This window comes from Biomphalaria glabrata, chromosome 3 (genome assembly GCF_947242115.1).
Source record: "Biomphalaria glabrata chromosome 3, xgBioGlab47.1, whole genome shotgun sequence".
Classification (NCBI taxonomy): Eukaryota; Metazoa; Mollusca; class Gastropoda; family Planorbidae; genus Biomphalaria; species Biomphalaria glabrata.
Window position 1 is genome coordinate 44,676,697 of NC_074713.1, and position 23,448 is coordinate 44,700,144.

At 33.0% G+C, this 23,448-nt stretch overlaps 1 protein-coding gene across 5 annotated transcripts; it reads left to right on the plus strand.

Moving 5' to 3' along the window:
• The first annotated feature begins 697 nt into the window (after window positions 1–697).
• Window positions 698–22,848, plus strand: LOC106075954 (retinol dehydrogenase 12-like). Of its 5 annotated transcripts, none has more exons than XM_056022240.1 (9): window positions 698–855; window positions 9,739–9,891; window positions 10,192–10,254; window positions 12,087–12,205; window positions 12,849–13,004; window positions 14,272–14,376; window positions 16,704–16,913; window positions 18,644–18,851; window positions 20,020–22,848. In XM_056022240.1, the coding sequence occupies exons 2-9, from the start codon at window positions 9,809–9,811 to the stop codon at window positions 20,114–20,116; spliced, it is 1,041 nt and encodes a 346-aa protein (XP_055878215.1). In that variant the 5' UTR covers window positions 698–855; window positions 9,739–9,808; the 3' UTR covers window positions 20,117–22,848. The 5 variants fall into 5 exon arrangements, with proteins under 5 accessions (XP_055878215.1, XP_055878214.1, XP_055878217.1 ...); XM_056022239.1 differs by having other exon boundaries at window positions 701–896; XM_056022242.1 differs by lacking the exon at window positions 698–855 and adding an exon at window positions 3,043–3,283.
• The last annotated feature ends 600 nt before the right edge of the window (window positions 22,849–23,448 follow it).

A 23,448-nucleotide genomic window follows, 5' to 3' on the forward strand; every position in this document is an offset into this window, starting at 1 on the left:
AAGGAGCATTTGTCCTAGCATATGGAACGAGGAATGTGCCTGTTCTGTTGTCACAGATGAATATATAACATACTGTAGACATAATCAATAATAACAATAATAGGCCTAATAACAGAGACTTTGTGTTAATACAAGTAGACATAGAAGACTATCTTTTTTTATTGCCTCACTTTCTGTTAATTACTTTCTCACAAAACATTCACAACAAACAATGACGCAATATAAACATATTAGCTCATTCTACCTTTTGGAGTTATTATCACAGTTCCTTTATCTTTGTGCCTTTCTGAGTATTTTATTAGATATTTTGTTTTTATATATGAAGATTATGATTCAGTATTTATGTATAATTACTTTACTTTTGAGTCTTCTATCCTGAAGGCTTTCTAAATTTAGTGATTTTACTAAAGGTGTACTTTCCTACTAGTCAAAAATGGAAAATTGGTTTATTATGAATCTCACTGCTCTATTTTGTGTCTGTTCCATCTTCCTAATGTTTGCTTATAGAATCTAAACTGTATGTCTTCTCGTCCAAATAAGCACTCCCTTTGTCCAGTCTACTAAATAATAATCTAGAAATTGTCTTCAAGTCCGAAGATTTTAATGAGAATGCATTAATATATAGGTGTGTGATTCTAGGTGGTTATGGTAGGTCATTTATAGGTGTACGAGATTCACAGACCTATATATAATTTATATGGTCTTAGGTTGACAACAAAGTAAAACAAGATCTAGGCCTCAGTAGTCTAGCTTTCTAGATTAGATCTAGAGATCTAATAGATTTTATAGATCTAGATCTATATTCTAAGCCTCAAGAAGATCATTCTAGATTAGCTCTAAAATATAAAACCAAAGGCAAGATCGTACTATTACTAGTGTTACAGATACGTGTATTTGTAAGATTTTTGATTTTAGCTGGAGTATTATTATTTAGGCTAATTTAGGTTAAATTACGTCTCTAGTCTAGAACTAGAGTAGAGTCTAGTAGATCTCGTCGTACTACGTAGTAATAACTTAGATTATATCATAAGTTAAATAAGTACTCTACCGCTACCCAGCCCCAGTCTAGGGAACCCTGCCAGATCTAGTTAATTGCTTCTCTACTCTAGATCTGTATTGACTATGTAAATAGTTATATTATTTATAAAGACTCTAGATCTTGATTTTAAGATATCTAAACTTATTTAAGTCTAAATTCTCTAAATAGGCAGCATTATCTGAATTATCATCTTATATGGGGTTGTTTAATTGGATTTCTTCCAAGTCGGGTGGTGGTTGTGTTTACATCTCATGCCGTGCTTAGTTTCAGTTAGTTTATAAGTGAGAATGTGAAGCGTTTTAGGCAATATTTAGTGGTTTTAATTAATTCAGTAAACTATAATTTGTTAATAATAGGAGAATTTGAGAATCTAGTTATCAATTTTTTAATAGTTTAATTTGTTAGACTGTGTACTGACCATATATTTCGTGTTGTGATTTCTACTATGTGTGTAGTTGTTTGTCATTCAGTGTAATAAAGCTCTGGGTAATCATGAATGTGAGCGTCAAAAATTATTTTTCGCGACATTCCTTGTTGTTTCTTCCTGGCCAAAACTAAATCCAGATTTGTTTATCAAAAATAATTTTGGCATCATTAAGTGCTGCCAACTAAAAATGAGAAACACCCATTATGTACAGATGTATTAATGGTAGACAAAATAATTTAGACCACAATAAAATAGTTCTTTTTTTTTTTTAAGATTTATTGCAATCCATTTTTGTGTGTGTGCTAAATAGATGTTACTTTTCATTGTCACTGAATTATGAATTATTACAATCTCTGAGTAAATTCTTTTTTTTTTTTTTTGTGAATTACCTACGTCTGTATTTTATAGAACAAGATCTGGATTTAGATTTTTTTAAAAATAGCTTTTATGAATTGCTAGACCAGATTCCATATATATTATTTTAAATAGTTTTTATTTTCAAAAAGAGCATTTTTCATGCTTATAGCATGCTCAGAGCACTATATGGTCCAATCTGTTTTCAGGATCACTGGGGGGGGGGGGGGTATCCAGGGAAAATGTTTTCAATAATGCTTTTAGTTGCTCAGTAAGCACAACTCTGAGTCCGATGTTGAGAACCTCGATCCTCTTTATATGTAGCTATCACAAGCCCAAGCGTTTTATGTCTCTCACGCTTGTCATATAGCGATTTCTATTTATTTATTTCTCTTGCTGTATTTTGAAAGTACGGTAAACGATGTTAAAAAGGGTAATTAATTTATGTAAAAAAAAAAAAAAAAAGCTTATTATTATACAGTGAGTAGCATACGCCGATATTTTTCAGAGCCTGCCTTAGGTCACTGCAACCTATGCGACCGCAGTGAGCCACGCACTGTCATAGAACCCACTCTAATCCTAGGTGTAAATTATTAAAAAGAAACTATTTTATAACTTATAACAGATTTTCCGTGGTCTTCTGGTTTACAAGAAGCTCCTGGAAGGTGACTTCACACAATTTATGGATAAAAGATACTTGCGTGTGTAGGCCTACTGTAATAGTCCTGCCTTGTATTTGTTGATGGCTGTCGGACTTCGACACTCTGGAGGCCTCAGACAGGACAGGGGTGAAGAGCCCCATGTTCAGGCCTGGTGGTTGGATAAAAGCAGCCTTTCTAACCATCAACGGGATAATGGCGCCTACGGCGCCGACGCCCTACTGGACTTCACTGAAGGAGGCATGGGCAGAGGCGGCCTTAGCAGTGCGCGGGGCCCTAAGCCGTAAGTGTAGGAAATATATCCATACCACATCACATCACTAAATGTCTCGTCCGCCTCTAATGCTGTAGGTCTTATTTTTGTTACTAAACATAGTACCTTACGTATGTACTGTACTATTGGCCGTTTGACTACATTACATAATGTACTTTATGAAAGATTTTGCCTTAAAGTTTAATCAACGTAACTAATGATTAAGACATTTGTTCATGAACAATCAACAAGCTACATAATAATATTTCTGCTACACACTCTGAAGGTTAAGATTATGGTCGCCTCAAGAAGAGCGCAAAAGGTCGATTGTTGATGCGAATATTGTGTGCTTGAACTCCTTGGTGCTTTCCCTTCAAGTTAACACCATTGTATTTGTATCCCTGGACACGACAATCGGCGATGTCCTGACCAAGGTTCACCAGCGAAGCAAGAAAAGCCTTGACAAACCCTTTCCTGTTAAGTTGTCAACATCAGGACACATCCAAAAAAACTCAATATAAGGGACATCAGCTCTTTGTGGCTAACATCAGGTGTGTAGTCAAGAATGACGGGAAAATATTTTGCAAGTTTGATTTTATCAATAATGTTCCCTTTTACTTATGATGCCTTAATGTTCATATGCTCGTTTTGAATCCTATGCCCGATGTAATGGCCCTTGAGTCTCGGCGTTCTTAATTCTTCGAAGATGTACTTGCATGGTTGGGTCGACTTCGGCTATCACCGTTGTTCGTTTGTTTCTATGTTCTCCCATTATATGCAGTGTTGTTTTCTTAAAGGTACTGTACAATCGCTAGAATTTTTGTTAAGACTGCGAGCTACAGCAGTTTTACTTTTCTAATTTTTCTTGCATCACGTTATTCGTTGTGCCACCATTTGACATTCTCAGAGCTAAATCCAACCAGAAAGTCACACACTTAACGGGATGTACAGAAACCTCGTGCTGCTGAAGTTTATGTCATGTTAAGAGCTTACATAGAAATAGTATTTGGTATTATAAAGATGCCTGGAAAGATTTCCAAAGATATTGAGTATATATGAGAAGTGTTCTGGTTTTCGAAGCTGACAGTGCTAGGGAATCTCCAATCGCGGGGCTGGAAAGGTTGTCCCACTTGCCACCCCCTAAGACCACTACTGGGCATAGGCGTAGCCAGGGGGGGTTGGGGGTTCAATAATGTTCCCTTTTTCTTCTGATTACATCAGGTCCATAAGCTGTTTCGAAACTGTCATATCTTTGACATATGCTGATAACGCGAATGTTTATTTGTATAGCATTAGGGCCTCTTCTGACCTTGTTAAAATGTTCTTTGTGCAAACATTAAATAACTTTATCCTGATCAATTTTGTTGTTGCGTAGTGCCACTATGTTCACTGAGTAATTTGACCTCAACACATATATTTAGAAGCAAGCATCGTCTCAGCAGACAAAACGTTTAATAATCATAATAAAATAGTGCATAATAACTTGGCAACTCCAGCCATGGAAATACATCACTTAGAACCCATTTATATTACATCTCGTATCTCTTTACTCACAGGAGTCCAAAAGGTAACTTAGGTTTTCACCCCGTGGTCAAGTACAGACCAATTATTTCTTCATAAATAAGGCACGAGATAGTCAAATGATTATTAACTCACTCCATGCCACATTGAATCTCTAACGAGTATGTGACAGAAACCTATGCCAGATGTTATGTTCTGGTGTCTGGGCTGTAAATTGTTTGATAGTTAATTTTGAGCCTTTCCTGTTTCGTGCAATCTTTAAGCGCGCGAGAGAGTTGTCATGTTTTTTTACACCTTCAAATCAATTAACTTCTGATACGAGGCAACTTGGCATGTAGTGATTTCCCTGAAATAAAGTTTATGAGGATAAGCTATATAATTGTAATATACTGGAATAAGCTAATCTGTAGTTCATGTCCGACCATGCACGCTTTATTATGGGCTTGCAATTCAAAATTTTGTAGCACGTAGTCGTGACGATTTTTTTTTCATTTGCACATAATTATAGCTATCATTATATTTAGTAAAGAACTAGAATATAATAAAATGTTATTTTCTTTTTGTTTTGGAGGGAAAATTCTAGTCAGCTGTCAATTTGAGAAGATCTTTAAGTTGGATGGCTGCCTGGTTGTGCGGTTTGCGCGCTGGGTAGTCGTTCAGATTTATCAATGGTCAAGGGTTCAAACCCTGCACGCTCCCATGTGTGTGTCGTCCTGCGAGAGGTTTGGACTAGGAAGTAATTATCTTCAACTCTGAAGGAACATCCGAAACATGTAAAACATTTTACGAACAAACAAAACAACATGTTTGGTGCATTTTAAAATAGTTAGGCCTACTATAAGTGAAATCAGACAAACTGCTTTATGTGTAATCAATGCCTGCATCTCGTGTGCTTCTGATGTGTGTTTTAATTGTAATCAATTATTCATCTGTTCTTGAACCAGTTTCCGGGTTGTACGTTGCAGTCTGTCCATCTTAGCATAAATGGCCGCTCAAAAGCACACCAGCAGTCACATTAATGACATAATCAAAAACCAAACTGACCATGATTAGGAACACTTCAGGGATGGCATCTTGAGGAAGGCGAGACTATTGGCAGACAAACTAGGTAATGAATTAGTGCTGCCGATAATTTGTAGTCGACATGAGACACACCAAGCAAAAAAACATGTGTTTGGATTTTGGGATTATTAAAGAACACTGCTTTACAGTCCGTATCTGGATTCGTTAGTTTCTTCGTTAACGTCTCTCTTTTCAAGCAATACTAATGCTCAGTTCAACCAGTTTTGTTGACATCCTAAAACGAAGCAAGAGCATGAAACAAATGGCCTATTTATCTACTTATCTTATATCATACAGAAGTTACTTCAAAAAAGAAGATGAATACGTCCTACGCGTCATGCATTTACAGTGAAATTAATATCACATAGGTGGGGGGGGGGGCGAGGGGACACCAATTCTTTTCTTTAATATGCTTGGGGGGGGGGGGGGGGGAGGAGAATTGAAGCTACGACTTTGAGCCATAGGTGGTAACTTGCATCCCCCCTGCAAAAAATCATGCAGGCGCCCATGAACACCCAAAATATCTTGTCTATGAAATATACAATGAAATATGTCTTGATGTGAAATGAAATCTACATGTTCTTAGCAGCTTGTTGCCCAGATACTTAACTACTATTAAAGACGAGCACACAAAAAACTAGTCAATTACTTCATACAGACTTTTATAATTGCTTAAATTCTCACGTCACTTCTACTGTGACCTAATCACTTCTCTTTACATCGCTACTTTTCTAAAATCTTCTAACAACTCTCAGGTCGACCGACTACTAGCCTACTTAGTTACTAGACTTGGATTTCCTTCTACGTTTTTTTTTTACAAGGCTACTACAGCTTGACTTTCTTCTTGCCGATTCTTTTATCCGTGGCTCAGTAGAAGAGGGCCACAATGTCATCCTTTCTAGCACTATATTGGCCAAAATCACCTACAAATATTAGAAACTACTACAGGATTACTATTTTACCAGTGACTCAAATACAACAGAACAAAACATAATATTCATCTTATATTTAGATCTAGGCTATATAGACTTAACAAAAAAAAAAGCAAATCAACACAAAAAAAAAACAAGTTCAGCATATATTTGTGTTATTGCAACTTTATTAATATAATTGTTAGAAAAAAAAAAGTTTATATAGTTAATGATATAATTTACGCCTACAAACAAGCGTGCATCACCGGTTTAAGCAAGTGTAACAAAAAGAAAATCTCAGAATACTAAGTTGGCAACACCTCTGTGACATCATTGTAAACAAAATGGCAGTGTGCTGAGCAACCTTGACGTCGCTAATGCTTTTTGTTGATGTCATATAAATATAAAAGTTCTCTGTTTTACAAGAAAATCTTTTAAAAACACAATTTATATTTATTAATTGTCTTTTTTAAAAAAAATTTTTGGCGAATCATTAATTTTTGACGCTCATCTTCATGATTACCAAGCTCTGAATGTAACATGGTTTTGTTATTGTTGAAGTGCGACACCCTCCTATAGAAGAAAAACTATACGGAGAACTGTCTGATCTGGAAACCACTACGCAATTCACCTCAGATATAGGATTACTGATTCAATCTGAACCCTCTGACATGTAAAATGAGAACAAATAATAAGAAAAATCCACCCCTCCCTCTCTGTCCTAAAGTAAACACTAAAAGTTGGAGGACAGACCATTAGTGTGTGTTGAATTGGTCAGATAGCTCTAGGCCTAGTCTAGTGTGTAGTTGATATGTCGACTAGTTGCTATAAAAGATGAAAAGACTGCCATGTGTTTTTGCTTGTGTGTAATAGGCTTGAGTTCTCTAGCGAATAAATTTAACACATCTGATAGTCAAGGATAAATCTAGATCTACTCTTACACAGGCCAAATGTGTCTTACCCCAGCCTTTCATTGTTGGTTAATAAGTAAAATGGATATCTAGATCTTTGTGGGGAAAAAATTATTACTTTTCTTGTATTTTAACATTTATTATTAATATATATATAGTTAAAAGTTAGGCAATCTATCACTGAATACCGGCAAATATTTTTTTTTTATACAAAAAAGCACTGGCATTATATATCAGGAACTACTTGTATATGAAATACATAGCTATAAAAATAGGTAAAGTTTAGTATATATATATACATATATTTATAAATGGATATAGATTGTGGATAACAATCAAACAAACAAAAAACATAGAACCTTACAGTCAGGTAGATTAACTGGGTTTAGACCAAGTATAGATATCGTTTGTTGCATCATAATCATAGTACTCATGACAGAGGCTAGTTGGCCTGGCTTTATCTCAATGGTAAAGTTACATTGAGATATACCCCAAAAAAAGCACTGGCATTATATATCAGGAACTACTTGTATATGAAATACATAGCTATAAAAATAGGTAAAGTTTAGTATATATATACATATATTTATAAATGGATATAGATTGTGGATAACAATCAAACAAACAAAAAACATAGAACCTTACAGTCAGGTAGATTAACTGGGTTTAGACCAAGTATAGATATCGTTTGTTGCATCATAATCATAGTACTCATGACAGAGGCTAGTTGGCCTGGCTTTATCTCAATGGTAAAGTTACATTGAGATATACCCCAAAAAACTAATTTTAGCAGTAGTTGTTCCTTCATAAACATGCATAAAATAATAGAACTATTCATAAATTTATTCAGTTGACTTTAACATGTTAAAAATGGTGAGTATCTTATGACATTAGTTGTTGAAAAGTATTATAAATAACAAGGCCTGTAGCCATTGTAAACAAGACCATTACATGACTTTTTGAAAAGTAGTTCAGAAATCTGTAACAACCCCATTAATTAATTATTAATTACTAAATAGTCTATTCATAATCATATGATGTAGAATTGTAGATTTTTTTATCAAAATCAAACAGAAAAATTAAACTTTATATATAATTGATAGGTCTATAAAACATTGTTACTTTAACAATAATTTAATGACTAATATAGATCTAGATTAATTATCTTAACTTCTAAGTTTCTTAACTCTATAAATTAGTATTATAATTCCTATCCCATAACCCTCGACATAAAAAAAAACAAACAATATGGTATTGTATTAAATAAATAAAATAAAAAAATTGTTTGTCTCCTGGTAGATCAATTCATGCAGCCTATTTGTAATCTACATGTTTAAATACATATTCTTAAAATTATATAGAAACCAGATTTCAGGTATCACTTAGTCAATAAATAGGTTGTACATAGAAAAAGAAACTTAATTACATAATTATAACACAATTTTCAGGTTTTATTTTGCATAAATATTTAAGATTTGTTAAGAATCCAAATTAACATATTAAATGTTCATTAAACATAGACCATTTTTTTTTTAAATAGTGTTTTGTCGATAATTTTATAGTGTTTTGTATACTAGAAAATGTTCTTTCTGGAGTTGGAGAGCCAGGAGGTTCCATTTATCAAGGGGGTATGGGGGAGCACTATAAGCAGGTTGCAAGTTTGATAACTAATATTTTGTTTTAACTCTGGTGGTGTTGGGGATAAGGGTAATAGTGTGCGTGTGTAGATGGCAAATTGCCCCAGGCCAGGGCTATATGAGTGGTCAACCATGATGAGTTGTGATGGTCAGCCACGACGAATGACAACATAACGGTTTGGGAAGAATCTGTGTAGTGAATAGTACATTGGCCCATCACGTCAGATGTAGTCATGTGATCAACCCATCAAGTTTGACACAATGAGCCCAGTGTGTGAAGTCAGTCCTAAACAGTTGAACCCAGTGCAAGTCTGGGATGAGGCGGAGAAGTCAGTGCAACAATGATACACAGTACAGCTGTTAACATTGAAGTATTTGTACAGTCAGTGTTATGTGATGCCAATTTCTCAGTATTGGCTTTGATTTGTTGGACATGAAAGTGTCACATTACTTTGAGCCCTGATTTGTCAAGTTCTTTAAGTTGGTGGTGTCCTATGGAGCAGTTTGCAGAGAGCCTAAATAGTTGAGAATCTTTACAATATGTTAAATATGTTAAAAAAAACTTCCATTGTGTTGGAAATATGAAGACCCCCACATCCATAGTGATGGAAATAAAAAAGAACAGATTATGTTGGGAAGGTTACCTTGAAAAAATGTCAGAGAAAAGAGGAGCGAAAATAGTATACCAACAAAAACCAAAAGGCAGGCACCCCAAAGGCAGTTCATGGATATGATGGCTTGATGATGCAGAGGCAGATCTACAACAGCTAAGAGTTTGGACATGGAGATAAAAAGCATAGGATAAACCAGAATACAAAGCTGTATTGATGCAGAGCATGCCTTCTTTGGGCTGTAATGCACTACTACTGTTGTCTTCAACATGTAGCCTCTTATATTTTTTTAAAATTTCTAATTACTTTTTATTCTTTTATATTATTATTTTTACTGCTTTGTATGTTTCCAGTAGTAAAGTTCCTGTTGGCATACTGCTGAAACACAAAATCTTAGGCTCCCTCACCTGATCCCTCAGCACCATGGCTTTGAATCTATCTATAATGCTTCAGCTCCTCTGGCATTGCTGCTTTAGTTTTCTACTTATCTACATTTTTCATACCGGGTAAGCTTGTCCTCTCTAAATATATTTATGTGCAAATAAAACTAATTCCCTAGTTTACTGGTTAGCGTTTGTTTTTTAAAGATTTTGTCACTATTTTTTTTATACAAAGCTTATATCATTGTTGCTAACAATAAAATAAAAAAAAAATAAATTAATTACTTAGTGTTTAATTTTGTTTGATATGGAAAATAAGAAAATTAATCTTACATTATTGATAATTATGGCTGTAAATGTGCCGTTCTGTCCCTTATATAAAATTACTTTTTTTTTTTTTTGCTTGTTTTCTTTCCTATTTTCTAGAAGCTATTCAGGTCACTGGATCATAGCCACCTTTGGATTAACTGTTATTTTAATTCTTATTCGGTAAGTAGTTTATTGTTTTTTTTGTTCATTAGTAAGGTAGTTTTTTCTTGATAAGATGCCAACAAAATCCACATTAGAAGGCTATGACATAAGATCTTTGCCAGATGTCCCTTTGAGCATTTGTATGAGAGCTGTTCACATCTTCAGATAGATAGAAATGTAGTTCCATTCCCATTGATACTTGCTCTACTTTGTCTAACATACCAAAACAGTTTTCTGGCACTGTGCCAATGAAAAATGACACAAGACTGTATTAGCGCAATTAAACCAAATGGAGGTAACACTGAACGTAATATGTAATCCAATAACACCAGTGAAAGGCCGAACAATCAATAGAAGTTAGTCAACGCTGATACTGAATGTCAAACAAGTTTAATAGCAATGAAGGGAACCATTGACTTTCAACTGACTCTATATGTCCATAAAATGCTACGTATCTCTAAGGTGTCTTAAAAGTACTCTGTCTTGTTTTTACAAGTCATGTCATTGTCACTAAGTCAAAACTTCCCCTATTTCCGAAACAAAGAATTAATTCCTAATCGTGATAATGTATAATGAAATTAAAATTACAGTATATGTCTTTACTTAATTACTATATTGTGTGCATGACCTGACCACCAGGGACCCACTCCATAACACCTGGCTGCATCCACAGGGTGCAATTCAAGTGTTTGCTAATTTGAAGTTACATCCACAGGGTGCAATTCAAGTGTTTGCTAATTTGAAGTTACATCCACAGGGTGCGTTCAAGGGTTTGCTGATTAGAAGATACATCCAAAGGATGCAATTCAAATAAGAAGTACATGATTTGAATAGATATTAAATGTTATGAAAATATAAAAGCATCATGAACTTTTTTAACACTTTGTTGACATGGTAAAAATGTTTATCTTTTGATTGCTAAAATAATATTGAAATTTCCCACAATTATTTCTTTAACCTGAGAACACAAGAATAAAAAAACAATTAACCAATTAGTGCAGTATTTTACATGGCTATGCAGTCCCAACTGTGACGTACCTATTTTGCCACATCCGGCATGAATTACTATAAATAGTGCATATTTACACTCTGAAATAAAAACTAGCATCACATACCTGAAACACTTTGTCTACTAACTATTGTAAACAACCAAGATTGATTGCTTGCTTGCTATGTATCCCAGTGCCTGATTGGCTCATTACATTGTCACATTGTTTATTTTTGTTGGTATGTTAATCTGTTATTACTATACTATTATCTTCTTTTATTTACTGTATTTACTGTATAGTGTTATTATTAGCTTTTTTTTTTTTTTTTATTATCATTTACTTCCCAGACCACCAAGGTCTACTGTAAGTACACAGTACCTAAGTTGATGTAGCCTACAAACAGGTGGAGGGCTTATAAAACCCTTTTATGATGATACTTTATAAACATTTTTTATTTCACAGATTCTCATTTATCATGGTTGGTTCTGGAATTCATCTCCTCCTATAAAGGAGGGAATCACTGTAAAAAAACATATCTCCTATTAGATCTAATCATGTGATGTGTGGTTTGGTATCACTTAAAATGTTTCAAATTTACTTATGTACATTATTACTGGGGTGATACAACAAAATGATATGACCTACACTGCAAAAAAATCTGGTCGCTGCCACTAAACTGCTTTCATATTAAACAGCTTTAAAACAAGAAAAGAAGTTTATTTGTTTCAGCACTAAAAGTGTCAAAACTCCTTTTATATTATTTTAAAGAAATGAATTTCAATTTCTGCTCTGCTGGTTAAACATTGTCTTAATACTTTACATTGTGATATTTTTTTATACTATTGAAATGTTTTTCTCCAGATTACATTTTGCTGGTCCCACTTATAAAGGCTTGGAGAGATTAGATGGCAAAACTGTTTTGATAACAGGAGCCAACACTGGCATCGGAAAAGAAACAGCAAAAGAGATGGCCAGACGAGGTAATGTGTATTAATTTATTGTTTGTTTATTTTTAAGCAGAGAGAAATGGACTCACTTTTATCAATTGAAGAGAATTTATTTAAAAAGTGGAATTTTTTTTTCCAACATTATTAACAGTGGATTTATTTTTATTTGTTTTGTTATATGATTGTTGGTTGTACGCAACAACTTAGCAATACTCAATAAATAAAATGATATTTTAATTATACAAATATCTGAAATACATTTTATTTAACAATCTCCGTTGAGCATTTTAAGGCAAACATTTAGTTTTCAAAATAATGAGTCAAGAGAAAGAAATAATTTGAAGACTTTTTAAAATTTGTGGCTTGTAAAATGATATGATCTTAAAATGTTTTTTTTTTTCTAATATTTAAATTCATTGCTTTCACTGATGAGTTACTGACAGTATTTTTTTTTCTACATTAATAATAATCAATAACAGTCAAATACTATAAAAACTTTTACATGAAAATTATTTTGACATAAAATTTCAAACATTAAACATAGACACTTTTTATGGTTTGAATTGATGTGTATTTGACTTTCAAATATTTTTTTTCACTACATTGTTTGTTAGCTTTTTAAATTTTGTAACTTTTTATAATCATATTGGTCTAAAACTAAATTCGTCCTCAACAGGTGGGAGAGTCATCATGGCATGTAGAGATCTCGACAAAGCCAACCAAGCCAAGGATGAGATAATAAAAGAAACTGAAAATCATAAGATCTTTGTGCACAAGCTTGACCTTGCATCTTTCAAATCCATCCGAGAGTTTTGTAAAAATTTCAATGAAAGTAAGTCAAAAGTTAACAATTATGATTTATCGAACTCAATGAGAGTGCTTCTGTTAATTTATTTATAACACTTTCTGTTTATTTGTGATTCATTTTAAAAGGGATGAGATTATAAACAGCACGTTTTCAAAGGGGCTTTAATAATGAAGGCAACAAGCATGAAGTTGTGTACATTTTCTGTATTCAGAGTTTGGAAGTATTAAAAAATTGTGTTTGATTTTAAATGAAACATTGATATTTTTTTTATTTAGTAATTTCAAAATTTTTTGCTTGTTTTTTTTTTTAAATTATAACAATGAAACAGCAAGGTATGTTTCTGTTACACTCTAGGTTAGACATGACTTGATTGCTAAAATCAGGAGGAAAACAAAAATGGTAGATCCTAAAGCGAAACTAGATAAATGGACAGGTCTTGTTTGCATACAAGATCATAGACAATCCAGTATTCCATTCTAATGGAAACCTGAAAACAACAGACTGAGTCAATATCAACCCATTATCTCATAATAGAGTAAGGCTATTATTATTCATCCTTGGCTTGGAATGGGTTTCCTGAATCAGCCAAGAAAACCAACACCTTAGCAGATTAACATTCATGACTAGATTGACACATGAAAGGCGTAGGACATAATTATCTTCTTTCTTAAAGTAACTTCTGTAATATATAAGATAAGAAGATAAGACTTTCACATTGACTTTGGGACATAGCTTAATAAACTTTCTCCAGATGTTGGCTGACCTATTCAATGTGCCGCACAGAAAGCACTAACCACTTTGTTACGTCTTACTATGTGATGAGGTGATACACTAACACAAAATGACAAAAGCATAGTTTATAAATAATTTAATCTTTATTAACACTGTAAATATTTTGCTGTTTCTATTCCTCCATTTTGGTTCTTCTATCCATTCAACACGCATTCACACCATTCCACATATACACTACGATGCGCACGTAACACACTCAATTATTATTAACATATGAGCTTCAAAAAAAGCCCTCCAACCATACCTCAGGAATGACGATACTGTTTTAAGCTCCTAATATTTAGGCCCTTTACTTAGAAAAGGTGTCGAGAATCAGTTAGATATAATGATGTATAACAAATTTTTCTGAAACTTTTATTTTACTCAACATTTGTGATGCTCAATGATAAGCAATAAATGTTGTTATAGTTTGATGTCAAGATTATTTTGTTGATGCTATTGTGTTTACATGATTTCAAAATCTCATTTCACTAATGCAAGACTTCATTTGTTTTTAAAGCTGAGGAGCGCTTGGACATTCTGATTAACAATGCTGGTATAATGATGTGCCCAAAGCTAAAGACTGAGGATGGCTTAGAGATGCAAATTGGTGTGAATCACTTTGGTAAAGAAACTTCTTGACTGTGATCATAGTACAATCTTTCTCATTTCTCTGTGTCATTTGACTTCAATTTTCAAATTTCAACATTGTTCTGATATATGATATAAATATAAGCTTTTTACTTTTATCAACTCTGATTTTCTGTTGGTGTGTCTATTTGGTAAAAAGTTTGTACACATAATTTCTCCCACATCCATTCTCAGATCATGTTAAAACTTTGCACAATTGGCATAGACAAGACATAAATCAATTAAAAAATTAACCAATTAGTTAACTAATTACTAGTAATTAATTATTTTGTTTGATACCAACAAGGGAATTTAATCCTTCAGTATTCACTTGTATGGTTAAATATGTATGGTTTCATTCCCCTAGATAATTGAACACGTTATTTCTCCCACACTCATTCTCAGATCATGTTGAAACTTTTAACAATCTTATATCATTGTACCTAACAAAACATAGTTAATTTATTATTGGTAATTTATTCCATTGTTTGATTTTGAATAAGGGATATAACATCTACATTATTGATATAGTTGTAAGTGCAGAGTTCTTTTCTTTAAAAAAACGTTAGATAAGGAGTTTTTAAAATATATTTTGCTCGTTAATTTGTGTGCATGTTAATTTATAACAGATGTGATGCTTATTGAATTCGGTTAGTTTCAATTTTTTCTTTCTTAAACTTATGACCGCTGACTATGGCAGGACAGCTGACCAAGGCAATATGACCATTTTACTAGGTGCCCAAACCAATGTATTTCTTGTTGAGCCATAAATTCACAAAAAGATGAAGCACTGTCTTCATGATATCAGATTCTTTTTATGAAGTCTTATGGTCGACTTCATTTTGGAACAAATGAAATAACAAACAAACTGGGATCCATTTATTCAGATCAAATTTTCTTTGTAATTAATATTTGGTTACTAGGCAGCAAGGGGTGTGTTGGCTGAGGGGTTAAACACATGGCTTCTGAGCAGAGTAGTCCCTGGTTCGAATGTTGAAGTGGGATTTTTAATTTCAGGATTTTAAGGAAGCCAGAGAGTTCTCCATTTCAAGTCACTTTACTTATCTTTTAGTCTGTTGACTGCCTTTCTCCATTTCTTTCTTGTCTTTTGCCTTTGATAAATCTCTTTAGGGACAGGCCTGTCCATTCTTTAATGTTGTCTTTCCATTACTTTATCTGACTATTCTTTTTTTCTGGTAGGTTTTTGGACCTTGTGATGTGGCCATAAAGTTTTAGTTTGAATTTTTTTTTGACAGTAGATAGTAGGTTAGCATGGGGTCCAAATGCAGTACTAATCCTATCTTAGACCTAGGATCTTTCTGTAGCATCTCAATTCCATTGCTAGGATCCTCCTCTCTAGTTCTGCATTCAGTATATAAGAATGTGGCCATGACCAGGGAGTGCATCAGTCTGATTTTATTGTCAAGAGCTACGCCTTTGTCTTTCCATATTGTTTTGAGTTTTGCAAGAGCTGCTGTGGACTGACAATTCTGGCCAGTAGTTCAGGTTTGGTGTCTTTATCTGAGTCAATAGCTCTGAGGTATTTGAAACTACTGACACTTCTCAGCTTTTCTCCACCAATACTGATGTCCCTTTTAAAGCCCTTTTGGCTTTAATTTGTGTTTTTTTCAACATTGATTTGCATACCATACACTGCGGAAGTCTTGTCTTTGCACAACATCTTGTCAACTAGCTCTTCTCCTGGTCTTGACAGGCCATCTATGACATATGCTAAGTGCAAGCTAGTAGTTCTTCTTCCAATGCTTACAGTACCTTCATAGCCCTCTAGAGCATCTTGAGTCCACCCAACTCTAATGAGTATCTGACATTAGTACTCATTGGTCATTATGCTGAGCACATGACACCCTAGTTAACCTTCATCAGTAGAAATTAATAGTAAATGAAGCGCTAGGCTTCCAAACCAGGGGTCCCGGGTTCGAGTCCTGGTGAAGATTGGGATTTTAGATTTCGGGACCTTAAGTCCACCCAGCTCTAATGGGTGCATGACAATAGTAGGGAAAAAGTAAAAGGCAGTTGCTCGTTGTGCTGGCCACTTTACACCCTTGTTAATTGTGGGCTATTGAAACAGTTGACCTTTACATTATCTGCCCTATGGATTGCAAGATCTGAGGATGGAACTTACTTTACTAGTAGAAATGAATGACCTTTAAATCATCTACCATCAATTCCAAGGTCTGAAAAGGGTACTTTTACTTTTTAAGCCTTATAGATTTTGTTTAGATCTTACTTTTACTTACTGTGTTGGCTCCTGTTGGTCAATAATCTCCATTTTAATTTCATTATTTATTTACTTTTGTATAGGTCATTTTCTGCTGACTAACTTGCTGCTAGACAAACTGAAGCAGTGCTCACCCAGCAGGATTGTGATTGTGTCCAGCTTGATGCACATGTTTGGTCAAATGAACTTTGATGACCTGAACAGTGAAAGGAGCTATGGTGCAGTGAGGGCTTACTCTCAGAGTAAATTAGCAAACATGCTACATGTCAGAGCTCTTATGAAAAGACTTGAAGGTATGCTGCCAAAAACAAATATGTTTCAACAATATTTAAGGTTCTTAACACAATAATAGAATATGCATCCTTTGAGACTCAAAAAAAACCATTAAGAAACTATAACTGACTCAAAATAAAGCAGTGAGATTCATAACAAATGAATATTCACACTTGATTAGATTAACACCTTTAGTAAAATCAATAAATTTAGAAACCCTTCAGGATAGAAAACTAAAAATTAAAGTAGCAATTATACATAAAACACTGAACCATGATCCTCAAATACAAAAACAAAACCTAATAAAATACTCAGAAAGACACAAAGATAAAGGCACATTTCTTGTTTCATATGCTTGGACAAATTTGTACAAAAACTCCTTACTTAATCAGCCTGGGAAACAAACAACTTTGCAGAAATTAAGTCATAATGTTTCTGTTTAAAAAAACTTTATCTGTTATTCAAACTTTTGAATTAAATTGACTGCCAGAAAATAAAAAACCAGATGGTTATTTGTTAACTATACACACTTGTACCAATGAAAGACCAAGACAACTAGAATCAGTTAGAAGCTAGGAAGCTGGGTTAGGTGATCTCTATGTGTTTGGTGTGCCACTAACTGCCACTCCGAAGTTGATCAGCTCAATCAGCTGTTCAATTATGCTACAGATGTTAATGCAACATAATACCGTTAAGATAAACTTTTGTCCTTTCTGAGGCATCAATAAATGGTAATTGAACTAAAACCTTAAACCAGATGAAAACTTTCATATTGAGAGACAACATCATGAGGCAAAGCACTCATCCAAGTTATGGCCTAACAAGAACAAACTGGTTGGGGCACAGAAGGACAACTTGAAGCTTTTAGGAAGCACCTATCATGCTCAAGGCGGTTTAGAATCACAACAATAGATTTCTCAATCTAAAGATCAGGACAGTTTAGAATTACAACTATATATTTCTCAATCTAAAGATCAGGACAGTTTAGAATTACAACAATACATTTCTCAATCTAAAGATCAGGACAGTTTAGAATTACAATACATTTCTCAATCTAAAGATCAGGACAGTTTAGAATTACAACAATACATTTCTCAATCTAAAGATCAGGACAGTTTAGAATTACAACAATACATTTCTCAATCTAAAGATCAGGACAGTTTAGAATTACAACTATACATTTCTCAATCTAAAGATCAGGACAGTTTAGAATTACAACAATACATTTCTCAATCTAAAGATCAGGACAGTTTAGAATTACAACAATACATTTCTCAATCTAAAGATCAGGACAGTTTAGAATTAATTTCTCAATTGAAAGACCAGGGGAAAACATTCCTTGGTCAGAACAATTAAGAATTACAACAAAATATTTCTCAATCTAAAGATCAAGTGAAAACATTCCTTAATCAGGATAGAAAATATTTATAAGCCTGTGAATTTTGGCAGCAGCAGCATCAGGAAGAAAAAGTCCAAGCTATGGTAATGAGATGAGATGCTAAATGAGATTATAGAGGACAGGATTAAACTATAACACAGATGGTACTGACACATTAGGCTATTCTACTGTACCTCACTGGGTGAGACTTTGGATATGAGAAGCAGATACCCAGAACTTCTTGGGTACCGAAAAAATCTGACTGGCATAACTTGTTGTGTAAACTTATTATTTATGAAGTGCTAAAGTTGTAGTGTAGTATTTTATTTATTTAAACATTGGTGCATTGACTTTGTTTTGTTTGTATTGCAGGAACTGGTGTCACTGTGAATGGTCTACATCCTGGCTCAGTTGACACAGAACTACTCAGACATTTTAAAATCTTTAGTTGGACAATATTCAAAATCTTGTTGAAACCAATAAAAATATACTTCTTCAAAAATGCATTCAAAGGGGCCCAGACAACAATCTATGCTGCATTAGATTCATCTTTGGAGACAGTCTCTGGAAAATATTTCAGGTATTTATTTAACATAAGTAGATTAGATTAAATTGTGTACTTCAATTTTTTATTTCCACTTTGATATCATTGTGTATTCTAAACAAAAAAACTAACCATTTATGTAATAGTCTCAATGGTCTATATGTCACTCAATGATGACACAAACTCATGCTTCTTATATATCATTTAACCATAATATCAGCCTCATAACCTTAAAGTTTTACTTTCTTTATTTATATATATATACATACATATATTGTTTGCCTAAGTAGGATGGCCATAACCTCTCAAGCTGCCATGAGGATGATCTCAAGATCATATTAAAAATTTTTGATAATTTAACTCTTTATCTCCATAATTATTTTCCATGTTCTGACAGAATTGTTCGTTTTTCACATTTTGTATATTCTGCCCTGTTATGATTAAACTTCAATAACATTTTCATTTGTAATCAGAAAACATGACTTTTGGTATAGAATTTTAGGAGGATGTTTATAAAACCAAAAGTTAATTTAATTTATTGGGTCATATCAACGATGATATTGTTAATTAGGAGAGAAAGAGTTAAAACACTTAGAAAATCATTTAGTAGTGAAGTTGCTGTAAATTGAAATATTCAAACCAGGATTTCCCAACTGGAAACATGCTCCACCCAATTATTTTTCAAATTGTTTGGTTCATTTAAAAGTGCAGAATAAACCAGTGTCTACTTTTGATCAGTTTTAATGAAGCCAAAATTTGTCGGCTTTTTCAAAATGTCACAAGTAACACAACAGCGTCATTAAAAACCTTACTTTTAGTATACATCTTTGAAATAAAAAATGAGCATCACATTTTATAGGCTGAATTTTCATTGCATAATTCAAGATAAATACAAAGAAACAATGATCCACAATTGCAATTAACCTTATATTGCTTCCCCTTTCCCCTTATTTTCATGATAATGCAGCCTTAAAAATCACATTCACTCTTCCTTTTTCACCAAGGAGGTCTGCCACTTTGGAAACATTAGTCTAAATTTTTAAATATTTATACCCTTATTAATTATGTTGTTGATATTTGTTTTGTATTCAGTTCCTAAATTTATTTTAGTGTAACTGACCTTGAATAGGTTCCCAGATGTTGGTGGCTGCAAGCCAGATTCAACTATCATATTAATTCAATATTTTTTCTAAATATTTTTTAGTGACTGTAAGCCAGCCTCAGCTTCCAAATTATCTTTTAATGATGAAGATGCAGAGAGACTCTGGCAGATTAGTGAAAAGATAACCCAAGGGAGATAATTCAAATGGCGCAGGAAAACAAAAAGTTATACCGGTTCCCAAAATTTAAATTAATTTATTTTAATACATTTTAACATCGAAAGATTTCAAGCGTTGTGGACATTTTACACTTTTTTTTTCTGTTTTATTTTATTTTAATTTTTTTTATATTTTGCAAGCTATTGTATTTGTTTATACCGTTTTTTATTGTAACATTTGTGTTGAGAAAAATGCCTTCAGAGTTATTTTTATATTTTTGTTACTTTTGGTCTGCTCAATATGTTATATCAATTATTTCATTCAAATGCATCTTTGAAATGGAATTCAAAAAGAACAATACTTTGAAATAACTACAGTGAAATTTTTTTTTTGTTTTTTAAATTCAATGATTTTGAATGTGAATTAATTCTATTACTTCTTTGTATATGTGTTTTCTTGTAAATGAAATATGTTACTTTAAGTACACATCCAACTAGCTAGTTTCTTTAACATACTTTTGTATAACATTTAGTGCCTTCTCAATTTTTATATGAGATTTAACATATAAAGAAACTCTGGATTTGGAAAAGTTTCAAATAATTTACAGCTACATCAGAGAGTAGAAACTCATGAAATTGAAAAAATAATTCTTTAGAAACTGGCGTTGATGAAAATTTCATCCAATGGAACCCCTGTTGCTCTTTGAATACCAGAACTGTTCTCAGTGCAACATCCCGCAGATACCTGCACTCATCGCAGCACCCTTGATAGCATGTCATTGTGTTGGTTACATGATAACTCAAATATACTCAGATATATTATATATATTTTTCTGTACTTGTAGACTAGTTCATGTTATCTACGGATTTATTTACAGATAGTAGCATATGGGAAGAAAAAAATTATGGAAAATGCAATCTAGCTAACAACTTTTTTTTTCTTTAGAAAGTCCCATTCTATGAATGCTGTTTTTAAAATCACACCTACATTTTTTAATGGTGAATTAGTTTGGTAGTATTCCTGTGATTTAAGAAAAAAAGTAACAACGATTTTGCTGGAAGGTTGACATTTTTTGTATTTATTCTTGCCTTTAAAATGAAATGTTGATGTTAGTTTGTTACCATGGTAATGTTGTGTAGTTAGTGATTTTTGCTAACTTTGTATGCTTCACCTACATATCAATTATTTATTGCCATAAAACACAGCTTACATTTCTTATTCTATGCAAGAAGTATTTATAATCTATTTATTTGTAGGGAATAGAATATATCCTTACCACATGTTGGTCTATATATCACCCAATGATGACACTAACTTAGGCTTTCTATATATCTTTTAACCTCAGCATCAGCCTCATAACTTAAGAGTATCTATTTTCTTTTAGGCTATTGTTTGCCTAAGTAAAGATGCCCATGACCTCTCTAAACATATATGTTAACCAGACTGGGTGTCACCAACCCCAGTCTTGCCACTGCTTCTTATTAATCTGTAAATCCTCACCATCATATCAGTGTCATAATCTGAAAGAGTTATAGTTTTCTTTGCCTAAGTTAGGATGGCAATGACCTCTCTTAACATGTCAGAAGTGTTTCCATAGCAAGTTTTTCTGGCCAGAGCTTTTCAGTGAAAATATAGAATTCTTTCATTTTTTTTTTGTTTTCATCTAAGACAAAGGACCAGGAATATAATATTAACATTTCAACTTGTGTATTTGCGCTCCTGCTGTTGTTAATAAAGAGTGAATTTCAAGTCCCACACTCCATTGTTACTTTCTTCAATAATGAATCATTGTGCTAAAACAAAATTGTATTAATATTTCTTACAGTTTGATATATACTTAAGATCAAATATTTTATATTTGACTCTAAATTCTTACTTTGAACTCCAAGAAAGTTAATCTGATCTAATTTAATTTTTTAATTTCTCTAGATCAGCCTTTTTGAATCTGAAATAAAGAGAGCAAATCCCATAGTCTAGACCAGACTTTTTTATAAAATTTACAATGCTTTTTGTTGACAAGCCAGATAATGTAATCACTGAGTTAATCGGTTTGAATTTTTTAGTTTTTTTTTTTGAAGCTGCAAAGAAAGATAACTGCTTACCTTGTTTGATTATCTTTCCTTCTCAGGATCACTTGTATGAGCATCAACAATGACTTATATACACTGTATGTTTTGTTTGTTCTTGTTGAGATTCTTGTGTCCATTTTTCCATGTGAGAATTATACTTATACACTATTTATTTAAATTTTAGATGTGTGAATTTTCAAGTTGTTAAATCACCTCAATCTACAATTATTGATTTGTTTATTTTTTTTAACAATTTTTACTTCTAATTTTTCAGGTTCTTTATTTTGTTTTACTTGCTTATATTTGATGTTTTTTTTCACTAGAAATCCTTTGAATGCCTTTGAGTTCAAAAAAAATGTTTTTCACTTTCTCTTGGTGTCATGTCTGCATCAGAATTTGAGCTCAGTTAATGATTTTGAAGGACTCAGCGATTCATTGTGTTGAAGCAAGACCAATCCTTATAGTAGACCTGACTCCAGACATGCAACATGGCAGTGAGCTATTGGTCTCAACTTACCACTTAGTGCCACATTACAGATCTGTGGTCAGACCTACTGTAAGGATCAGTCTCGGATGAAGTACTGTTAACATATTCAGTTATTTCATTGCTTTTTTTTTGTTTAGAATATTGTAGGAGTGGTTTTGTAATGGCTATATCTGCTTATTCTATGCATTGTCATCAAAATAAATACTGGTTTAAAAATATTTTTAAGAGATTTTTTTAATGCAAGTGTTTTGTTTCATTTCTTTTATCCATCTTTTTGTATTGTGATTCTTTTTAAAATAATTTTGTATTTTTGTCACAGTTTCAGATTTTTTAAAATTTTATTATTTATTATTTGAGATTGATGGATTCACTCAAAGGCATGGTGAGGTGATTTGAAACATATTATTGCATTAATTCTTTACATGTTTACTGACTAAAGTGTGTAAGACGGCCCCTTTTAGACCTTTTATGATCCATAGGGTAGATCAGCGATGCCCAAACTATGGCCCGCGGGCCAGATACATGCTTTTATCCGGCCCGCCAAAGCATTGGAACTAAATTAAAAAAAAAAAATAAAAAAATTAGAATGTTGAAAAAATATTCTCTTTAAGTTAGGATTCTCACTCATTCTTTGATGAATTCCATCTTTAGATTTGGTATTCTAATATTCATATTCAATATTTTTTATTGTAAGAACACAAGTGTTGTTTTTCAATGGCGATAAAACTTGACAGCTATTTTTAATTCTTGGAAACTTTTGCTACTGTCTTGAGCTAGCCGTGTTCTTGACACTGATGCATCGTTTTGGGTCGTTTTCT

Bases quoted from the DNA above. Each gene is read 5' to 3' on its own strand.
- LOC106075954 (XM_056022240.1), top strand. From the start codon at position 9,809: ATGGCTTTGAATCTATCTATAATGCTTCAGCTCCTCTGGCATTGCTGC. The intron at 9,892-10,191 runs GTAAGCTTGTCC...CCTATTTTCTAG, and splicing joins ATCTACATTTTTCATACCGG to AAGCTATTCAGGTCACTGGA. The intron at 12,206-12,848 runs GTAATGTGTATT...CGTCCTCAACAG, and splicing joins AAAAGAGATGGCCAGACGAG to GTGGGAGAGTCATCATGGCA.